This window comes from Chiloscyllium plagiosum, unplaced genomic scaffold (genome assembly GCF_037043375.1).
Source record: "Chiloscyllium plagiosum isolate Xiang-an unplaced genomic scaffold, Cpla_swu_hap1 HiC_scaffold_2, whole genome shotgun sequence".
In the NCBI taxonomy this organism is placed as follows: Eukaryota; Metazoa; Chordata; class Chondrichthyes; order Orectolobiformes; family Hemiscylliidae; genus Chiloscyllium; species Chiloscyllium plagiosum.
The window spans coordinates 114,737,795-114,757,692 of NW_028270140.1; the positions used below are offsets into that span (position 1 = coordinate 114,737,795).

At 45.3% G+C, this 19,898-nt stretch overlaps 1 protein-coding gene across 2 annotated transcripts in view; it reads left to right on the top strand.

Moving 5' to 3' along the window:
* Positions 1 to 19,898, top strand: part of LOC122559080 (xanthine dehydrogenase-like) — a 191,825-nt gene that overhangs the window by 17,074 nt on the left and 154,853 nt on the right. For both annotated transcript variants that reach the window (XM_087999784.1, XM_087999786.1), the window contains exon 4: positions 8,597 to 8,766. In XM_087999784.1, the coding sequence (XP_087855910.1) occupies positions 8,597 to 8,766 (170 nt within the window). The remainder of the gene's footprint in view (positions 1 to 8,596; positions 8,767 to 19,898) is intronic.

Here is a 19,898-nt window from a genome sequence, read left to right on the forward strand (position 1 = left end):
TTGTGACAGTGAAGAAGCAGTGACATATTTCCAAGTCAAGATGTTGAGAGGCTTGGAGGTGCTCTTAGGGTGCTCCCGTGTGTCTGCTCCCCTTGTCCTTCGAGATTGAAGTGGTTGTGGAATTGGAAGGTGTATCTAAGGATCTTTCGTGAGTTTCTGCAGTGTATCTTGTCGAGAGTACACACTGCTGCTACTAAGCGGTGATGGTGGAGGGAGTGAATGGCACCACATCAACAAGCAATCAAAGTGGGCTGCTTTGTCCTGGATGGTGTCAAGCTTCTTGAGTATAGTTGGAGCTGCATCCATCCAGGCAAGCAGTGAGTAGTCCATCACACTTCTGACTTGGACCTTGTAGGTGATGGACAGGCTTTTGGGAGTGAGTGGTGAGTTACTTGCAGCAGTATTCCCAGTCTCTGATCTGCTCTCCTCTAGCCACTATAGTTACGTGGTGAGTCAAGTTGAGTTTCTGGTTGATGGCACTGTCCCAAAATGTTGATGTCCGTGGATTTAGTGATTGAATATCATGGGGTAGTGATTAGATTGTCTCTTAATGGAGGTGGTTATTGTCTGGCAATTGTATGGTGTGAATGTTACTTACAATTTGTCAACCCAAACTTGGATGTTGTCCAGATCCTGTTGCACTTGAACCTGGACTGCTTCAGTGTCTGAGTCCCGAATTTTTCTCCTTATTGAGCATTGGTGCTGAACATTGTACAATCACTGGCAAACACACACTTCTGATTTTCTGGTGAAGGGAAGGTCATTGATGAAGCAGCTGAAGATGGTTGGGCCTAGGACTCTACCCTGAGGAACTCCTGTGGAGATGTCCTGGAGCTGAGCTGACTGACCTTCAACAACCACAGCCGTTTTCCCATGTTCTAGGTATAACTCCAACTGGCAGAGAATTTGCCCCCGATACCCATTGATTCCAGTTTTGCTTGGGGTCCTTGATGCCACAGTCAGCTGAATATAGCCATGATGTCAAGGGCTGTCCCTTTCACCTTACTCCTGGAATTCAGCTCTTACGTCCATGTTTTGAACCAAGGCTGTAATGAGGTCAGGAGCTGAACCCAAACCAAGCATCACTGAGTGGGTTATTGCTGAGCAAGTGTAACTTGATAGCACTGTTCTTGACACCTTCCATCACTTTACTGATCATTAAGACTAGACTGATGGGGTGCTAATAAGCTGACTTACATTTGTCCTGTTGACCTTGGATTTGTCTTATGGCTTTATAGACTTACAGCCAAGATTCTGCACACAGGCAACGGATACGCAATGGTCATCAGGCACTCTGTTGGGACATGTGTGTCTTTCAGTATTTGCAACTGCGTTAAGCAGCTCTCTTCAGGATCGCCATACTCACCCTGAATGAAAAGGTGGCTAGTAAATGTGACCCACAATGAGCCTGTCTCACACTTTCTTGGCTGGGAAACTAACACTGCAGGATTAGCAGTGGAACCGGGAATATACGCCCAACATATGATCACCTTGGATGAAGTGGCCTGGAAACTAATGAGACACAACATCAATATTGCTACTTTAAGGAGAACCAAGCTCATTGGAAGAAGAGCTGAGGATGACCTTCTTTTGGGAAGGGAGCTAGGCTGTATTCGAAATGGATTTGGTTTTGTCATGGGGAGCAGGATCATTAGTATGCTCTCTGAACATCCTCCGGGGTTAGTGAGAGGCTGGTGGTGACTCCAAGTCAGCTGTAACCAATAACCCACTGACCTCAACAAATATTCCTCAATTTCAGGTTCCAATTATGAAGTCATGGAGAGGTTTGAGGGTGTTAGTGATGGTTTCTTTGCTTCCAATTCCAGGGACAACAATATCATTCTTCTGGGAGTTAGAATGCATGAATTGGATGTGACCACAAAATTGGAGTGAACCTATTGTCAAAACTGTCATGGGGGATGGTCAATGCCATTACCTATGTCTACTCTTGACCAGGTGCATCCATCATGGCCTGATTGAACACACACAGGCATTCACGTGTGGAAGCCCAATCCCCAAATCACTTTCTGGGCATTGACACATCCCAGACTACATCATGGTCTGAGGCAGGGATCTGTTTGTCATGAGGGCCATGCAAGGTTCTGAATTTTGCTTGATGGACCACTGATGTATGAGCATATAATGAACCACCACCTGGTACCAAGACACCAGAAGACCCAAGAAAAGGTTGTGTGATCACCCTCATCTAGCTGAGCATTATTGTCCACTTCATCCAAGGTGACCAGCCAGTGTCAGCAGCCAGTGTGATCTGGATGGGATGCACTTCAAATATGGTCATTTCTGATCAAAAACAAAACTCAACACCATTCACATTGATGAGCTTCAGTTTTCAGATGACTGTGACAATGATGGCTCTCTCCATAATGCTCAACGTCATCAACATCTCCTGCAAGATAATTGGCCTGTCCTGAAACGTTTCTGAGACAAAGGATCGCCACCAGCTTTCCCAGGCCAATTGAGCAGTCCCCCATGCCACTCATATTGACAGAGTGGTTTGGGAGTATGTGCAGTAGTTCCCATAACTCAGCAGCCACCTTTTTCAAGGGACTACCATTGATGGAGGAGTCCAGCCACAAGTCATCTGTTCCAGGGCTGCTTTCTTTCAGCTGGGTTGTTATGTATTTCACAACAGGGACCTTGGAAACTCAACAAAGACCCTATTCAATAAAGCTGTTCAGTTGACATTGCTGCATTGCTGCAAAACCTTGACTGACTACCAACATCATACAAATATCTTTGAGAATGTTTCATCAGTGGATCCTGCTTTGAACCCTAAGGATCAAATGGGAGTGTCCTCGAGGCAACTGTGTCTCCCTGAAGCACTGGTCCTGAAGAGCCAATTTTGATGTATGGGGCATGGCATCCAGATGCTCCAGAAGACCCCCACCTCCAAGCAAAAATTCTTTCCCAGCTAGGTTAAGGTCAGCACTTAAAGGATGGCCAAAGGAAAAGGGATAAGGATACACTTGTCATGCTAAAGTATGTAGACATTAATGCCACTGACCGGGAGGAGAAAACTGACAATACTCAGTGTGAGACTCCTGAACCAGCAAGGTGGATGACACTTTGAGGCTCAGCAACATGACCACATGTGGAAGGCAGTGGCAGAGGAAAGAGAAGGAAGTCAACTCTGGGGCTTACAGTTCCATTTCCCCATGCAACAAAGTTCTGCCACTATGCAAAACCATGCGGTGATAAAATTAAGCTCCTCTTTCATTTGAAGGCTCAGGTATCCTGACAGATGTTCATAGCTATCATAGAATCCCAGTGTGGAAATAGGCCATTTGGCCTAACAAGTCCACACCAACCCTCCAAGGAATATCCCACCCAGACCCATTCCTCTACCCTATTACACTGCATTTCCCCTGACTAATGCACCTAGCCTGCATATCCCTGAAGACTATGGGCAACTTAGCATGGCCAATTGACCTAACCAACTTAGCTTTGGATTGTGGGAGGAAAGGCACCCGGAGGAAACTCACGCAGACACAGGGAGAATGTGCAAACTCCATACAGACAGTCGCCTGAGGTTGGAATCTGAGGGATCACTGACCAATTAGCTTGACTGTGTCATTTATAACTGAACTGTCATGGCCAGTATACAGGTTCAGCCACCACCTCCAAAGTCACAAGGAGGTGGGACCATGTTGGAGAGCTGGCACACTGTTTAAGGACATGACATTGGACTTCACCATCTTCCAATTCTGCTCCTCAGCGAAAGAAAAATCCAACACATCTTTCCTGAGTGCCAGGAGTCCTTTGCAAGATGGCCAGAAAGAGCAACTAGACAATGAAACCTATTGGTCAGTGAAGGCTACAAACATTAATCCACTTTATTGTTTTCTTTTTTGGTCTTGATGACTGTACCCCCTACTTAAGAGAAAAGGTACAAGGTTTAATAGATGCTTCGTACTTGCATTCATTTGAGTGCATAGCCACCATGCATGCCTGCTCAATAATGCGATTGAAGGGGCCCTCCTGTCTCACTATCATACATTCCCAATGGTTGTTTTCCCATCTGTCAGGTGTCTTGAACATTGTATGGGAGTAGGAGACTAATATAATGTGCATCCATCTATTATCTCCTTGCATTTGTTTAGTGGATTTGTGTTCTTTAGGGAAGAAGCAGGACATTGACCCACATTCCTTGTGTCTTGGAAACAGTTTTATTCTCTTTGTGAACGCAGAAGGACAGAGTATAGCACTTTTACATCTGAACAAGCAACACAAATATTGTGAGTTGGACACTCACTGTCGAATACTGTGAAATTTAAATGAATTCCGTCAATATTGGCTCACACCTTTTGGGTGCTTGCGCAGACAAGCAACTGTGAAAACATGTTGTTTTGCAGCGATTGCACCCACCCAAATAAAAACAGATTTCCAAGAAAATGACACATAATAAGAAACTGGTCACTCCACCCTGTTTGACTTAAACATGACACTATTCACTCATCTCCAATTCCATGTAACTTAGCCCCATGTTCACAGACGGTTTTCCTTGTCTTCAAGAAAAACTACCATTTTCTGTGACCCTTACAACTGACCACTAATCGCTCTACCCCACTAGGTCCTAAGCCATTAGAACTTTGTGGGTGGCACAGTAGCTCACTGGTTAGCACTGCTGTCTTACTGTGCTAGGGACCCAGGTTCAATTCCAGCCTTGAATGACTATCCGTGTGAAGTTTGCAAGTTCTCCCCATGTCTGTGTGGCTTTCTTCCCACATTCTAAAGATGTGCAGGTCAGGTGAATTGGCCATGCTAACTTGCCTATAGTGTTTAGGGATGTGTAGGTTAGGTGCATTAATCAAAGGAAAAGTAGAGGGATGGGTCTAGATTGGATACTGCTTCCAGCTCCAGAATATGGTTGAGACCCTTCATGATTAGAATTGACTTATGCCCTTGAATGATTAGAATTTTGCAGAACTAAAGTACGGATAACTGGTTCAATTTTAGGTTTGGCAAGTCATAGCAAGTGAAGTGCCATAGCAATCAATGCTGCGGTTTCAATTATTCACACATTATGTTAATGGATTGAATAGAAGGTACTGAATGGATTGCAACTAAATTTGCTCATAATACAAAATTAGATCAAAAAGCAAGTTTTAAAGACAGGAGAAGGAGTCTTCAAAGAGTTTTTTTTAAATGCATTCATGGAAAAAAAGTATGCTAGCTACATCATCATTTTTTACCAATCCCTAATTGTTCTTGAAAGGATGATTTTGCTTTCCTAATCTGCTGAAGTCCTTGTTGTGTAGGTACACCCACCCATACTGTTCAGATGGCACAGCAAGATTTTTTTAGCCAATGACAGTGATGGAACAGCAATGTAAGTTCCAAGTGCAGATGGGGTTCAGCTTGGAAGCAATATGCAGATAGAGGTATTCCCATGCATTTGCTGCCCTTCTAGATTGTAGCAGTTGTGGATTTTCAAGGAACTGATGAAGAAACGTTAGTGAATTTCTCAGTAAGCTTGTAGATGGTACACTGCTGCCACTGGCTAGCAATGGCAAAGGCAGTGGTTATTAACAGTGGTGGAGGGGGTGTCAATCAAGCTTCATCCTGAACATTGTCAAGCTATTTTGAAAAACAATAACAGAAAAAACACTGGGTTCATTTTGGGTGAGATAGAATTGGAATGCAAAAAATCGGCACAGTGGTTAGCACTGCTGCCTCACAGCGCCAGAGACCCGGGTTCAATTCCCGCCTCAGGCGACTGACTGTGTGGAGTTTGCACGTTCTCCCCGTGTCTGTATGGGTTTCCTCCGGGTGCTCCGGTTTCCTCCCACAATCCAAAGATGTGCAGGTCAGATGAATTGGCCATGCTAAATTGCCTGTAGTGTTAGGTAAGGGATAAATGTAGGGGTATGGGTGGGTTGCGCTTCGACGGGTCGGTGTGGACTTGTTGGGCCGAAGGGCCTGTTTCCACACTGTAAGTAATCTAATCTAATTCAATCAACATTAAGATTGCTTAGAAACTTGGTTACACCATAAATTGACATTGACCCCACAGTTTGGAGAATTGCCCAGAGATGTTTAATCCAGGAAAAATGGAACATGTCCAGTTTTCCATTATCATCAGCAGAGCGATAGAAGGAGCAGTGATATTATGCAGCTCCCACTCAGCAGTAAGTTGTTCACCGATATCCATTTTGAGTATCCACAGGCCACAGAGTTCCAACCTTTTACAGTTTACGTTTAAAAATGGAAATAAAGAACTGAATTCCAAATGACATGTGATCTGTTATAAAGACAGCATTAGACTATGTGATGCCAGTAAACCTACCAAACCAAAGCTAAACTCACTGCAAATTGAGGAAATCTCTCCTCTGGTTGGAATCAATGGATCCTTGCACAGAAGAAGATATCTGTCGTTATCTAGGACATCTATGCAGGAGTTCCTAAGGGCAGACCCAACCATCTTCAGTAACTTTATTAATGACATTCTCTCCATTATAGTATCAGAAATAGAAACGTTTGCTAATGATTATATGGTGTTCAGTAAAACTTTCAACTCCTCAGATGTAATCTGTGTTTATCTGCAGTCAGGCCAACGTCAAAAAGTGTGGCACTGGAAAAGCAGAGCAGTCAAACCAGACCAACAGTCAGGATTGGCTATATGTAAAAAGTAGCATTTGTATCATGCAAAAGCTAGACAATGACCATGTCAAGCAATACAGAGTACAACCATCTCCTGACTTGTTCAAGAGCATTACCATTATTAAGGGTTACTAATCAGCAAACTATTCACTGGGCTGTCAGGCAAGTACTGAGGCCACAAGAACAGGTCAGATGCTGGGGTCTGTATTGAGTAATTCACCTCTAGACTCCCCATTACCTGTCAACTAATTTACAAAGCTCAACTCAAAATTCTGATGCAATACTCTTCACCTGTCTGAATGAGTACATCTCCAAAAACATATTAAAAAGTTCAAAGAGATCAATGAGAAAACACAATTCTGCTTGATCAGCTCGCCTTTCACTGGAACACAGTGAGCCGCGTCGCGATGCATGAGTGCAACGAGTCCCGGAACAGTGCATGGACAGTGAGTCCCGGAGCAGTGTGAGGACAGTGAGTTCCGGAGCAGTGTGAGGGGAGTGAGTCCTGGAGCAGTGTGAGGGGAGTGAGTCCTGGAGCAGTGTGAGGTGAGTGAGTCCCAGAGCAGTGTGAGGGGAGTGAGTCCCAGAGCAGTGTGAGGGGAGTGAGTCCTGGAGCAGTGTGAGGGGAGTGAGTCCCGGAGCAGTGTGAGAGGAGTGTGTCCCAGAGCAGTGTGAGGGGAGTGTGTCCCGGAGCAGTGTGAGGGGTGTGAGTCCCGGAGCAGTGTGAGGGGAGTGTGTCCCAGAGCAGTGTGAGGGCAGTGAGTCCCGGAGCAGTGTGAGGGGAGAAAGTCCCAGGGCAGTGTGAGGGGAGTGTGTCCCGGAGCAGTGTGAGGGGAGTGAGTCCCGGAGCAGTGTGAGGGGAGAAAGTCCCGGAGCAGTGTGAGGGGTGTGAGTCCCGGAGCAGTGTGAGGGGTGTGAGTCCCAGAGCAGTGTGAGGGGAGTGAGTCCCGGAGCAGTGTGAGAGGAGTGTGTCCCAGAGCAGTGTGAGGGGAGTGAGTCCCGGAGCAGTGTGAGGGGAGAAAGTCCCGGGGCAGTGTGAGGGGAGTGAGTTCCAGGCTGAGCTTGGTGTCCAGGAGACAGTCCTGGATCCTATCTTGGAGCAGCTGCGTGCCGGTACAGAGTAGTGTGGAGGCTTAGATCGGAGCTGCGGTGGGGTCTGAGGTCCAGCGTGTGCGGTCAGACCATGTGTAGAGGCCTGTGCTGACCTGCTACACTGTAATATTTTTGAATTTTTTTTTCCCTGACTGTAATGTCAGCCCTTTAACAATGTCTTGTTTCTAAGATTTTTTTTAAACTCTGTAAAGTAATGCAACTACTTTTCATTCCTCTATGTATCCAAGATTTGTACCTGGATACTTGTCCCTAAGATGGCACCATAAGAAGCAGACATTGTTAAAGCTTTTCACTGTACTTCTACAATGGAGTACACATGACAATAAAGGTTATTCTATTCTATAAAACATTATCAATGGCAGTGGTGTGCAGCATAGGTGAGGTGCACTGTAGGAATTTGATAAGTCTCCTTTGAAAACTTCCAATCCCTGACCACTGAGCAAAACTAGGTCACAGAGACTTGGCTGCAAGACCATCTACAAGTTCCCGTACAAGTCACATATCATCCTTCCTCAAAACTGTAATGGTGATTCTTCATAGGTACCCTGTCACTCGATGGAAATTCAGGAAGGGAGTTCGCTACTGTCTACTCAATGCCAATCAGGGAATTGAAATAAAGGCTGGCCCGATGTAAAAGATGTCTCATGTGGAAAATAAACACAGGGATAAATATGTTGCATCCAATAAGCTGCTTCTGTGTTTTGGAATCTGTGAAGTTCTTGGTTGGTCATTACAATTGCACCTGAAAGATAATTGGTTACATATAGCTCAGCACTCTCCACTGTATCTTTGTTAAGATTTAACAGGTTTTCTACTTCCACATCCTGTCTCATGTTCTATATTTCCTAACGTTTCCAAACAGTGACAAATATCGATCCCCGGACTCCGCTGGCTCCATACCTGCAATTCATGCTTCTCCTTCATGGAACAAAGACCATGTGTTTTGAAAGCTCCTGTGGAAGCTGTGCAGTGGTGCTTGAATATGATGACCCAGTGAGACCTGGAAAGAGGATTGTCAAGTCAGTGAATTCAGTAAGTTTATGAATGCAAACTTTTTTTCAAAATATATCTGCTTAGATGACGTTGGTGCCTTTTTAAAATTGTTTTTGGTTTGTGCACATATTTTCAATTGGATCTGCTCATGCAGAAACGATTTGACTTTATGCTAAACCCAGGGCTGTGTTTTTGTACCTCAGTTGGGAACCACATGGTAAACTTACATGGTGATTGTTCTGGGTCTGTACCCTACATGGCATATTCCATACATGCACCCCTGTATTTTTAAATGCCAGGAAGGGATTTTGGGTGGGCACCTGTCACTAGAGGGACAGTAAGAGATCATCCAGGCTTCCGATTGGCAATCCTACTGTCTGAGAGAAAGTGAGGACTGCAGACTTTGGAGATCAGAGTCAAAATCTGTGGTGCTGGAGAAACACAGACGGTCAGGCAGCATCCGAGGAGCAGGAGAGTCGCGTTTTGAACATAAGCTCTTCATCAGGAATATGGGGAGCCCCAAGGGGGCTGTGAGATAAATGAGAGGGGATGAGGCTAGGGGAAGGTGACTAGGAATGTAATAGGTAGGTGAAGGCGGAGGTGTGGTGGCATGATGGTGATCAGTCAGAGCAGAGAGTGGAGCAAATAGTTGGGAAGGAAGATGGACAGGTAGGACAATTCAAGAGGACGGTACCGAGTTGGAGGGTTGGATCTGGGATAAAGCGGGGGGAGGGGAGATGAGGAAACTGGTGAAATTGACATGGATTCCATGTGGTTGGAGAGTCCCAAGACGGAAGATGAGGTCTTCTTCCTCCAGTGGACCTGGTGTGTGGTTGGAGTTGGGAGTGGGGGCGGAGACCGTCTCTAGAGTGAGTGTGGTCATAGTATGTTCATTGGTGGTGTTCTAGTGAGTGACGTCGGTGGGGACAGAAGTGGCTGAGGCAACAGCAACTACTGGGGGTGAAAATGACGAGACGAGTTGTCTTTGCAACTCCAGCCCCACACCAGGTCCTAGCCCCCAGCCCTGTCATGATTCTACCATTCCCCCAGACCTCCCCCTCATTGAGGATGAATGATCAGTCCTCAGTAAAGGCCTCACCTGCATCCTACTACACCTCCACTTCAATGAATTCAACACACGTCGCGATATCAAATTTTTCTTCCACCACCTCCACCTCCGTGCTTACTTTTTCCATCAGGGCTCCTCCACACCCTCCTTTGTCACCTCCAACCTACTCCATCCACTTGGACACCCCATGAGCGTCTCTTACCACCCTCGATCTCTTCATCTCCAACTGCCACTGTGACATCGACCAGCTCGATCTGTCCCCCCTCCACTCCTTCCTCTCCAACCTCAACCTCATCATCAAACCAGTGGAAAAGAGGGTGGGGGGGGGGTTGGCACAGTGGTAGTTTGGCACACTGACCTGTACACTGCTGAAGCCAGGTTCCAAGTCACAGACACCTCCCCCTACTGCCTCCTTGACCACAACCTCACTTCCCATCACCAAACTATCATCTCCCAGACCATCCACAACCGCATCACCTCAGGGGATTTCACATCCACAGTCTCCAATGTCATAGTCTGGGAAACCCCACATCACCTAGCTCTATATCCTACTCCAAATTAACAAACCTGACTGCCCCATTCGACCCATTATCTCTACCTGCTCCTGCCCCAATGAACTTATCTCCTCATACCTTGACACCATCCTGTCCCCCTTGGTCCAGGATTTCCCCACATAAATTCGGGACATCACCCACGACTTCCACCTTCTCCATGACTTTTGGTTCCTTGGCCCAGTGCCTCATCTTCACCAATGAACATCGCCATGACAAAGGCCTCCAAGCTGACCCAATCTGTACCCTTCCACTGACACACTCTCAACTCTCAACAATTTTTCCTTCGAATCCTCCCACTTCCATTAGACCAAAGGGGCAGCCATGGGGACCCGCATGGGCCCAGCTATACCTGCCTCTTAGGTACGTGGAACTGTCCATCTTCCGCAGTTACACCTCCATCATTCCCCACGTTTTCCTCTATTACATCGATGACTGGATTGGCGCCACCTTGTGCTCTCACGAGGAGGTTGAACTTCACGAAAACCTTCCACTCTGACCTCAAGTTCACCTGAACCATCTCAGACTTGTCCCTTCCCTTCCTAGACCTCTCCATCTCCATTTCCACCAACCAACTCAACACGGACATCTACTTCAAGCCCGCTGACTCCCACAGCTACCTGGACTGGACGTCCTCACCACCCTCCAGTAAAAATGCGATCCCTAATGCCCAATTCCTCCGCCTCTGCTCCCACGAGGACCAGTTCCACTCCAGAACATCCCAAATGGCCTCCTGCTTCAAGGACCAAACTTTTCCCCTCCCATGTAGTCAACAATGCCCTCCAGTACATCTCCTCCTCTTCCCATGACTCCACCCTTGAATCCCACCCCTCCAACTGCAATAGGACTAGAAGCCCCCTGGTCCTCACCTTCCAACCAACTAATCTCCGGATACATTGCATTATCTTCTGCCATTTCCGCCACCTACAATCATGCCCTACCATTAGGGGTATATTTCCCTCCCCATCCCTATCAGCATCCTGTAGAGACCATTCTCTCCACGAGTACCTTGTTAGGTTCATCACTCCCCCCACCACCAACCCACCCTCTACTCACCGCACATCCCCCTGCCACTGCAAGAGGTGTAAAACCTGTGCTCACATTTCCCCCCCCTCGCCTCCATCCACAGCCCCAAAGGATCCTTCCATATCTCACCGAGATTTTCTTGCACCTCCAAATACCTCATCTACTGTATCTGTTGCTCTCGATATGGTCTCTTCCAAATTAGGGAGACAGGACACCAACTTGCAGAACGTTTCAGAGAACATCTCTGGGACAAGCACTAAACAACCCCACCGCCTTGTGGCAGAACACATCAACTCCTTTTCTCACTCCACCAAGGACGTGCAAGTCCTCGGCCTTCTCCACCGCCAAATCCTAACAACCCGATGACTGGAAGAACACCTCATCTTTCGCCTTGCGACCCTCCAACCATGTGGGATCAATTTCGATTTCACCAATTTCCTCATCTTACCTCCCTCCACCTAATCCCAAATCCAACTTGTCACGGCCTTCTTGAACTGTCCTACATGTCCATCTTCCTTCCCACCTATCCGCTTCACCCTGCACTCTGACCTATCACCATCACCCCCCCACCTTCATCCACCTATCGCATTCCCAGCTACCTTTCCCCAGCCTCATCCTCTCCCATTTATCTCTCAGCCCCCTTTAGCACCCACCCCCTGACAATCCTGATGAAGAGCTTAAGCTCAAAATGTCTATTCTCCTGCTCCTCGGATGCTGCCTGACCGGCTGTGTTTTTCCAGCACTATACTCTTTGAACCCTGCTGTCTGAGTTGAGTGTTACCAATCTGAAAGTGGAAACATTGAGGGAGAAGGCCTTTTAAGTTTTCTGAGTTTTTTAAAATGGTCACAAATGCCTGGGCATGTGCCTGAAGGCACTTATCGTCATTAACTTCTGTCTCAGCTGGACACAGTTATTAAGGATGCAAAAGGAGCCCTCTGTATGCACAGTCTTGGTTTCCTCCTGCTTTCCATCTGAGTTGTTCTGCTGAACGTCCATGCCAATGTGAACTTGCCACTTTTCCAGTGGGAAATCCCAGTCAGAATGGGATTCGATCCTTAATTAGTCCCTCTTTTAATGCATTTCCAGTGAATCACATACTTTCTGCCTGTCAGAAGACAGTTGATCTGACACAAACAGGTCTAGTTGAAAATGGACACAGGTAATGGTGGTAAAATGGCACAATATCAGTTGTGGGTGTTTCCAATCTGGACCTTCACATCAATTGAAAACCAGGTCTTCCATTGCTTTACTTGTCAATTGACTTGCAATCACAGATATAAACCTCTGTCAGGCATGTTGTCTGACACGTTATCAACACGGTTGTATAAAGTTTATTTTGGTGATAATTGAGAGATATATTTAGCTTTATACAGTTAAAGGAGCAATAATAACTTCTCATTAAATGATCCAAAAATCCAAAGTTAAATAGATTCTTGCGGTCCGGTGGCATCAAAAATTGCATTCAGAATTCCTCAGAATTTTTTTCTTTATTCTTCAAGCATTGTGAGCCTCACTGGCTGGGCCAGCAAATAGAATCCATGCCTGCTTATCTTAGAGAAGATATTGGGAAAATGCCCCATTGCACTGCTACAGTCCGTTTCATGTTGTTACATCTTCAATGATATTAGGGAAGGAATTCCAGGATGTTGATCCAACGACACTGCAGGAATGGTGATAGATTTCCTCAGTAACGTGGTCAGTGGCTGGATGGATACCTGGAGATGGTTGGGTACCCATGCATCTGTTTCTCATAGTTCTTCTCGATGGCACTGGAACTGGGTTTGAAAGGAGTCTTTATGCATTACTATAGTGCATCTTATAGATGGTACACACTGCTGTTATCAGGTCTGTGAATGTGGTTTCAATCAAGAGGGCTGCTTTGTCCTGGATGGTGCCAAACTTCTGAAGTATCACTGGATCTGCACCCATCCAGGCATGTGGGAGTATTGCACTATAATTGTGACTGTGCCTTGTAGTTGATGGATAGATTTAAGGGAGCCATGAGATAGTTACTCACTATAGGATTCTGTGCCCCTGATCTGTTCTTTCAGCCAGAGTGTTTGTATGGCTAGTCCATTCAGCTTCTGATCAATGGCAACACTAGGATGTTGATCGAGGGTCATAGAGTTATTTTCATGAAGTTAAAATATTTAGAATGTGTACTTAAGTCCAAGAGTACAATGAAAAGTGTACACAGTTGCCACTCTCTGGTGCCATCTTACAATACAAAAACCAGAATTTAAAAAAACAAAACTAAGAAATAAACGAGTTAGAGCCAAAAAGAGAAGGAGAGTTCAGATCACCCCTGCCACCTCTGCCATGAATGCTGAGCCTACACTGCCTCATGCTAATCTTATAGTTTTATCTCAACAACGTTAAGTGGTCTTTGGACCATTCAAACTTAGGCCTCCACCCCAATGCCTCAAGTCCCTGCCTGCTGCCACCACAGTGTCAAACTTGCCAATGCAGCTGCCACCAATGCTGCCTGCTCCCACGCTGCCATCACCGCCTCTGCCATCAGGCCCCTCTAGCCTAACCATGGACCTGGAGCCTCGGTTCAGCCTGTGAGTCTGGGCAGGGGATTAAGCCTGAGATCTGCTCTTTGTTCACCGGGAAACATCAGGCCTGGGGAGATCCGCTGCTGCTTCAGTCCATTATTCCACACAGGGTCTGCTCTTACTGCTGCAAAAGGTAAGAGCCTTTAAAGTAAAAGAAAGCAAACGTAAAATGAAGCAAAAGAAAAACAGACAAAAGAGAATGAGCACCAGGCTTAGGAACTTGAACGCTGTTACTCCACTCCCGCCATTTTGACATGGTCAATGATTATGTTTGCAGGAACATGGCAAATAGACTTTCTTTATTAGATTAGATTACATTACAATGTGGAAACAGGCCCTTCGGCCCAACAAGTCCACACCGACCCGCCGAAGCGAAACCCACCCATACCCCTACATTTACCCCTTACCTAACACTACGGGCAATTTAGCATGGCCAATTCACCTGACCCTGCACATCTTTGGACTGTGGGAGGAAACCGGAGCACCCGGAGGAAACCCACGCAGACACGGGGAGAACGTGCAAACTCCACACAGTCAGTCGCCTGAGTCGGGAATTGAACCCGGGTCTCTGGCGCTGTGAGGCAACAGTGCTAACCACTGTGCCACCGTGCCGCCCACTACATAATCTACAGATTATGAATGCAGAAAGTTGATCATCATAAAGGTACAGAGGAAACATAGATATGAAAATCTATGACAAATTGGAAGAGATCTTTGTTCTGTTTAATCAGATTTTGTTATGATTGAAGTTGCCATAGAAGTTGCATTTGCTGATCTTAACTCTAAAATGAAGGTCTGGTGAAGAAGGCATTTAGTCCACTTGCCTTTATTGGTCAGTGCATTGAGTTTAGGTGTTGGAAGGTCATGTTGTAGCTGTACAGGCCATCGATTAGACCACTTGGAATACTGCATTCAATTCTGGTCTCCCTGCTATAGGAAAATTGTTGTTAAACATCAAAGGGTTCAGAAAAGATTTACAAGGATGATGGCAGGTTTGGAGGGTTTGTGCTATGGGAGATGCTGAATAGGCTGAGGTGATTTTCCTTGGAGGGTCAGAGGCTGAAGGGTGACTTTATAGAGGTCTAGAAGATCATGAGAGGCATAGATAGGATAAATAGACAAGGTCTTTTCCCCAAGGTAGGGGTAGCACAGTGGCTCAGTGGTTAGCACTGCTGTCTCACAGCACCAGGGTCCCAGGTTCGATTCTAGCCTCAGGTGACTGTCTGTGTGGAGTTTGCACATTCTCCCTGTGTCTGCGTGGGTTTCCTCCGGGTGCTCCGGTTTCCTCCCACAATCCAAAGATGTGCAGGCCAGGTGAATTTGCCATGCTAAATTGTCCACAGTGTTTGGTGCATTAGTCAGAGCGAAATGGGTCTGGGTGGGTTACTCTTCGGAGGGTCGGTGTGGACTGGTTGGGCCTAAGGGCCTGTTTCCGCACTGTAGGAAATCTAATCTAATCTAAAGATCTTAGGTTTAGGGTGAGAGGGGAAAAGATTTGTAAGGAACGTAAGCGGCAACATTTTCACACAGAGGATAGTGTGTGTATGGAATGAGCTGCCAGGAGGTGGTGGAGGTTGGTACAGTTACAACATTTAAAAGGCATTTGGATGGGTATATGAATAGAAGGGTTTGGGGGATATCGGCCAAGTGCTGACAAATGGGACTAGATTAACTTAGGATATCTAGTATGTATAGACAAGTTGGACCAAATGATCTGTTTCTGTGCTGATCTTCGCTATCACTCTCTAAATGCATTCAATCATGAGCATTCCCTGCAACAAATCCTGCCTATTTACCTTTCATCATGAATAATTGGAGTACTAACCTTAGGCCACTCTGGACTGTGAAGTAATGAGAAATTCTCCAAATAACTTAGTTTTAATTAGACCTCTGAGCTCCAGGAATGAACTGACATTCACATTATATCCTGCTTTGGGCAGAACTAACAAAATTCAAACCTGACTGTTACATGCACATATCTATCACTTACTAGAATCACAAAAAAAAATTCTAACTATCAATTCAATTGAATTATTCTAGTTTTTTTTTGTATCTTTTTGTATTATTTTGATCATTTGCCCTAATTGAATTATAAATAAATTAGAATTATGCTTTCGGTTTGAACCCTATATTAGTCCTCACATTTTTGGCCCTTAAAACCAAAATGTTTTTTTTAAACAAGAGGACTGCTACAGAAGCAAAATAGCTACATGTGTAAATTCAGGAAAATGCTGTGTGGGACCAATGGGATGTAATACCTAATGGTATCAAAGAAACTTCAAACAGACTGGCCTTCAACTCCTGTACTACAAAGGCAATGGGGGACTGATGACATCCTCAACAATAAACCACCCCTTGCAGTTTATGACCCAAACCGCAGACACATTTTGTGATTTCCTTTTGAAAGTGATTGAAAAGCCAATTTCAACTCGACTGGAGTCTACTAGTGGGATTGAACACTTCTGTTTTCATGTTGGCATGCTATAAAGGTCACAGTCAAAGAACTACCCTGTGTTGTCGGATTCACTCATTCAAAGTTCTGGATGTCAGCTAACTATGAACCAGACAAGAGGACTTTGTCTTCTAAACGCTGAAATGAAATCATGATCAAAAGGAATCAGATCTGCAAGTGCTAGAAAGTGGACTAGTGTAGATTTATACTAGTTTGTTGTCAATGTAGACTAGATGGACTGAAGGGCCTCTTCTGTAATGAATGATTCTATGAGACAGAGATTGAAGCTTTTTTTGACACTTTCAAGCTGATGACACAGTAGTTCACCTTTGGTCTTTGATACTGCTGTGTAAGCATTCAGGGAATGCAAACTGGTGCATGGGAAATGAGAATAGAAAATCAAATGCTGGACTGTAAGATTGCTGCATGAGAAATAGGTTCCACGCCCCCCAACAACCCACCCTCCACTCCAGCACCTTCCCCTGCCACCGCAGGAATTGCAAAATCTGCGCCCACATCTCCCACCTCACCTCTGTCCAAGGCCCCAAAAGAATCTTCCACATCCATCAAGGTTTCACCTGCCCTTCCATACATGTCATTTACTGTACCTGTTGCTCCCGATGCAGTCTCCTTTACATTGGGGAGTGAGGACACCTCCTCGCAGAGCGCTTCCGAGAACATCTCCTGGACACCCACACCAACCAACCCCACTGCCCCCTGACTGAACACTTCAACTTCCCCTCCCACTCTGCTGAGGACATGCAGATTCTGGGCCTCCTCCATCAGCACTCCCTTACCACCCGATACCTGAGGAAGAATGCCTCATCTTCCGCCTCGGAATCCTCCAACCCCATGGCATCAATGTGGACTTCACCAGTTTCCTCATTTTCCCTGCCCCCACCTTACCCCAGTTCCAACCTTCCAGCCCAGCACCGTCCTCATGACCTGTCCCATCTGTCCATTTTCCTTCCCACCTATCTGCACCACCCTCCCCTCTGATCTATCAACTTTACCCCCACCTCCATCCACCTATTGCACTCTCAGCTACCTTCCCCCCCATCCCCAACCCCCTCTCATTTATCTCTCTACCCCTGAGGCTCCCAGCCTCATTTCTAATGAAGGGCTTTGCCCAAAATGTGGATTCTCCTGCCCTGGGATGCTGCCTGACCTGCTGTGCTTTTCTAGCACCACACTTTTCACTCTAAACTCCAGCATCTGCAGTACTCACTTTCATCCAATCCATGATGTACCCGTCCTGGGAAAGAGTGCTTTTCCAATGGGATAGCTTCATTTGAGCCATGCTGTGACCAATAACCTCGTGAATTGTATAACTAGGGTTGTAGAGAGTGCAGTGGAGTTGGAAGTTCAACTGAAGGGAGGTTTAAAATATCAAAATAAACACGAGAGAGCAGAGACACAGGGAGGGGTGGTGAAGATGCAAATGATAATCAAAGTGGTACAGGACTGAGCAGAAAATATAATCAGAGTGCAGCAGAAATTAAAATTAGAGAGAGTCAAAGATTAAGTAAAAACTTAATGTTCTTTATCTGAATGCACACAACATGTGGAACGAGATAGATGAATTGACAGCACAAATAAAAATGGATGGATATAACTTGACTCTCTCTAATTTTAATTTCTGCTGCACTCTGATTATATTTTCTGCTCAGTCCTGTACCACTTTGATTATCATTTGCATCTTCACCACCCCTCCCTGTGTCTCTGCTCTCTCGTGTTTATTTTGATATTTTAAACCTCCCTTCAGTTGAACTTCCAACTCCACTGCACTCTCTACAACCCTAGTTATATAATTCACAAGGTTATTGGTCATAGCATGGCTCAAATGAAGCTATCCCATTGGAAAAGCACTCTTGGTAGCTTTTACAGAGGTAGCATTGCAAAGTGACCAGAAGTGACCATAATCAACACATTCAGATCACCAGAGGAACAGCTATAGACCATTCAGCCCTTTGAGTCTGTTTCACCACTCAGTGAGTTTATGATTGATTTGTGACCTAACACCATTTACCTGCCTTTAGCCTTTACCTCCAAATATCTTTGCTTAACATTTTATCTACCTCAGATTTCAAATTAACAACTGATCCGGCATCCACTGCCATTTGTGGAAGAGAGTTCCAAGCGTTCACCCACTGTGTGTAGAAGTGCTTCCTAACATCTCTCCTGAATTCTCATACTATACCCCCAGTTCTAGCAACCCCAACTCGCAGAAATAATTTACCTTGATGCTGTTACTTTTGCTGTTAATATCTTGATGAATTTCATCAGATCACCGCTTAACCTACTAAATTCTAGTGAAAGCAGACCTCTCCCCATACTTTAACCTCTAAAGTTAAGGTACATTCTTGTAGACCATTCTCATACTCTCTCCATGGCCTCTTTGTGGAATGCTCTGTCCCAGAGGGCAGTGGAGGCCCAGTCTCTGGATTCATTTAAGAAAGAGTTGGATAGAGCTCTCAAGAATAGTGGAATCAAGGGTTGTGGAGATAAGACTCCACAGGATACTGATTAAGGATGATCAGCCATGATCATATTGAAATGTGGTGCAGGCTCGAAGGGCAGAATGGCCTACTCCTGCACGTATGGTCTATTGTCCATGGCCAATATATCCTTCCTACTCAGATTTGCTCACTGTATTACACAAGGTTTTGTATAACTGCAACTTGACTTCTCTATCCTTAAATACTAGTCCCCTAGACATAAAACTATTTCATTAGCTTTCTTGATTGTTTTGTACATCTGTTTCTGGCATTTTAATGACCTAGATCCTGAAGTCTTATTGGACATTCACTGTGTTTAGACCATACAACTATTAGATATAGAAGCAGAATGAGGCCATTTGGCTCATCAGGTCTGTTCCGCTCTTCGATCATGGCTGATATGTTTCTCAACCCCATTCTCCAGACTTGTCTCATAGCCCTTGATCCCCTCATTAATCAATAACTTATCTTTAGTGATGGAAACAGGTAGACCTTTGTGACTATGAAATTCTTGATTGGAATTGTTAGTCTGGGCCAATCAGGAAGCCCTAGCTGACAGATATAAACAGGAGATTCACTTCGTGTCTTTCACTGTGTCTCACACCTGCGCACACACACCCTGGGTGCTGGGGGAAGAAAGAAAAAAAATAAAAATAAATAAACAGGAGATTAATAAGCACCAATGCAATTAGGTGGTTCTGTGGGGGTAAAAAAGAAAATAAACAGGAGATTGCACACACACAACATGGGTGCTGAGGACAAAATAAGCACTACCGCAGTTAGGCGGGAGTGTGGGGGTAATAAAAAAAAACACAAAAAAAGAAAAAAAAAGAATAAAAAGGAAAAAATAAACAGGAGATTCAGAGTCTCCTGACTTCAGAGACTGGCTCTGAGTTGGCTGGTCACAGCCAGTGCACTATGCATATATAAATAAAGGGTGACTTGATGACAGGATAGCAGCCTCTGTGCAGTTATTTCAGTGTTGGCAGGAAAAACAAATGACATGGCTGAAGAAC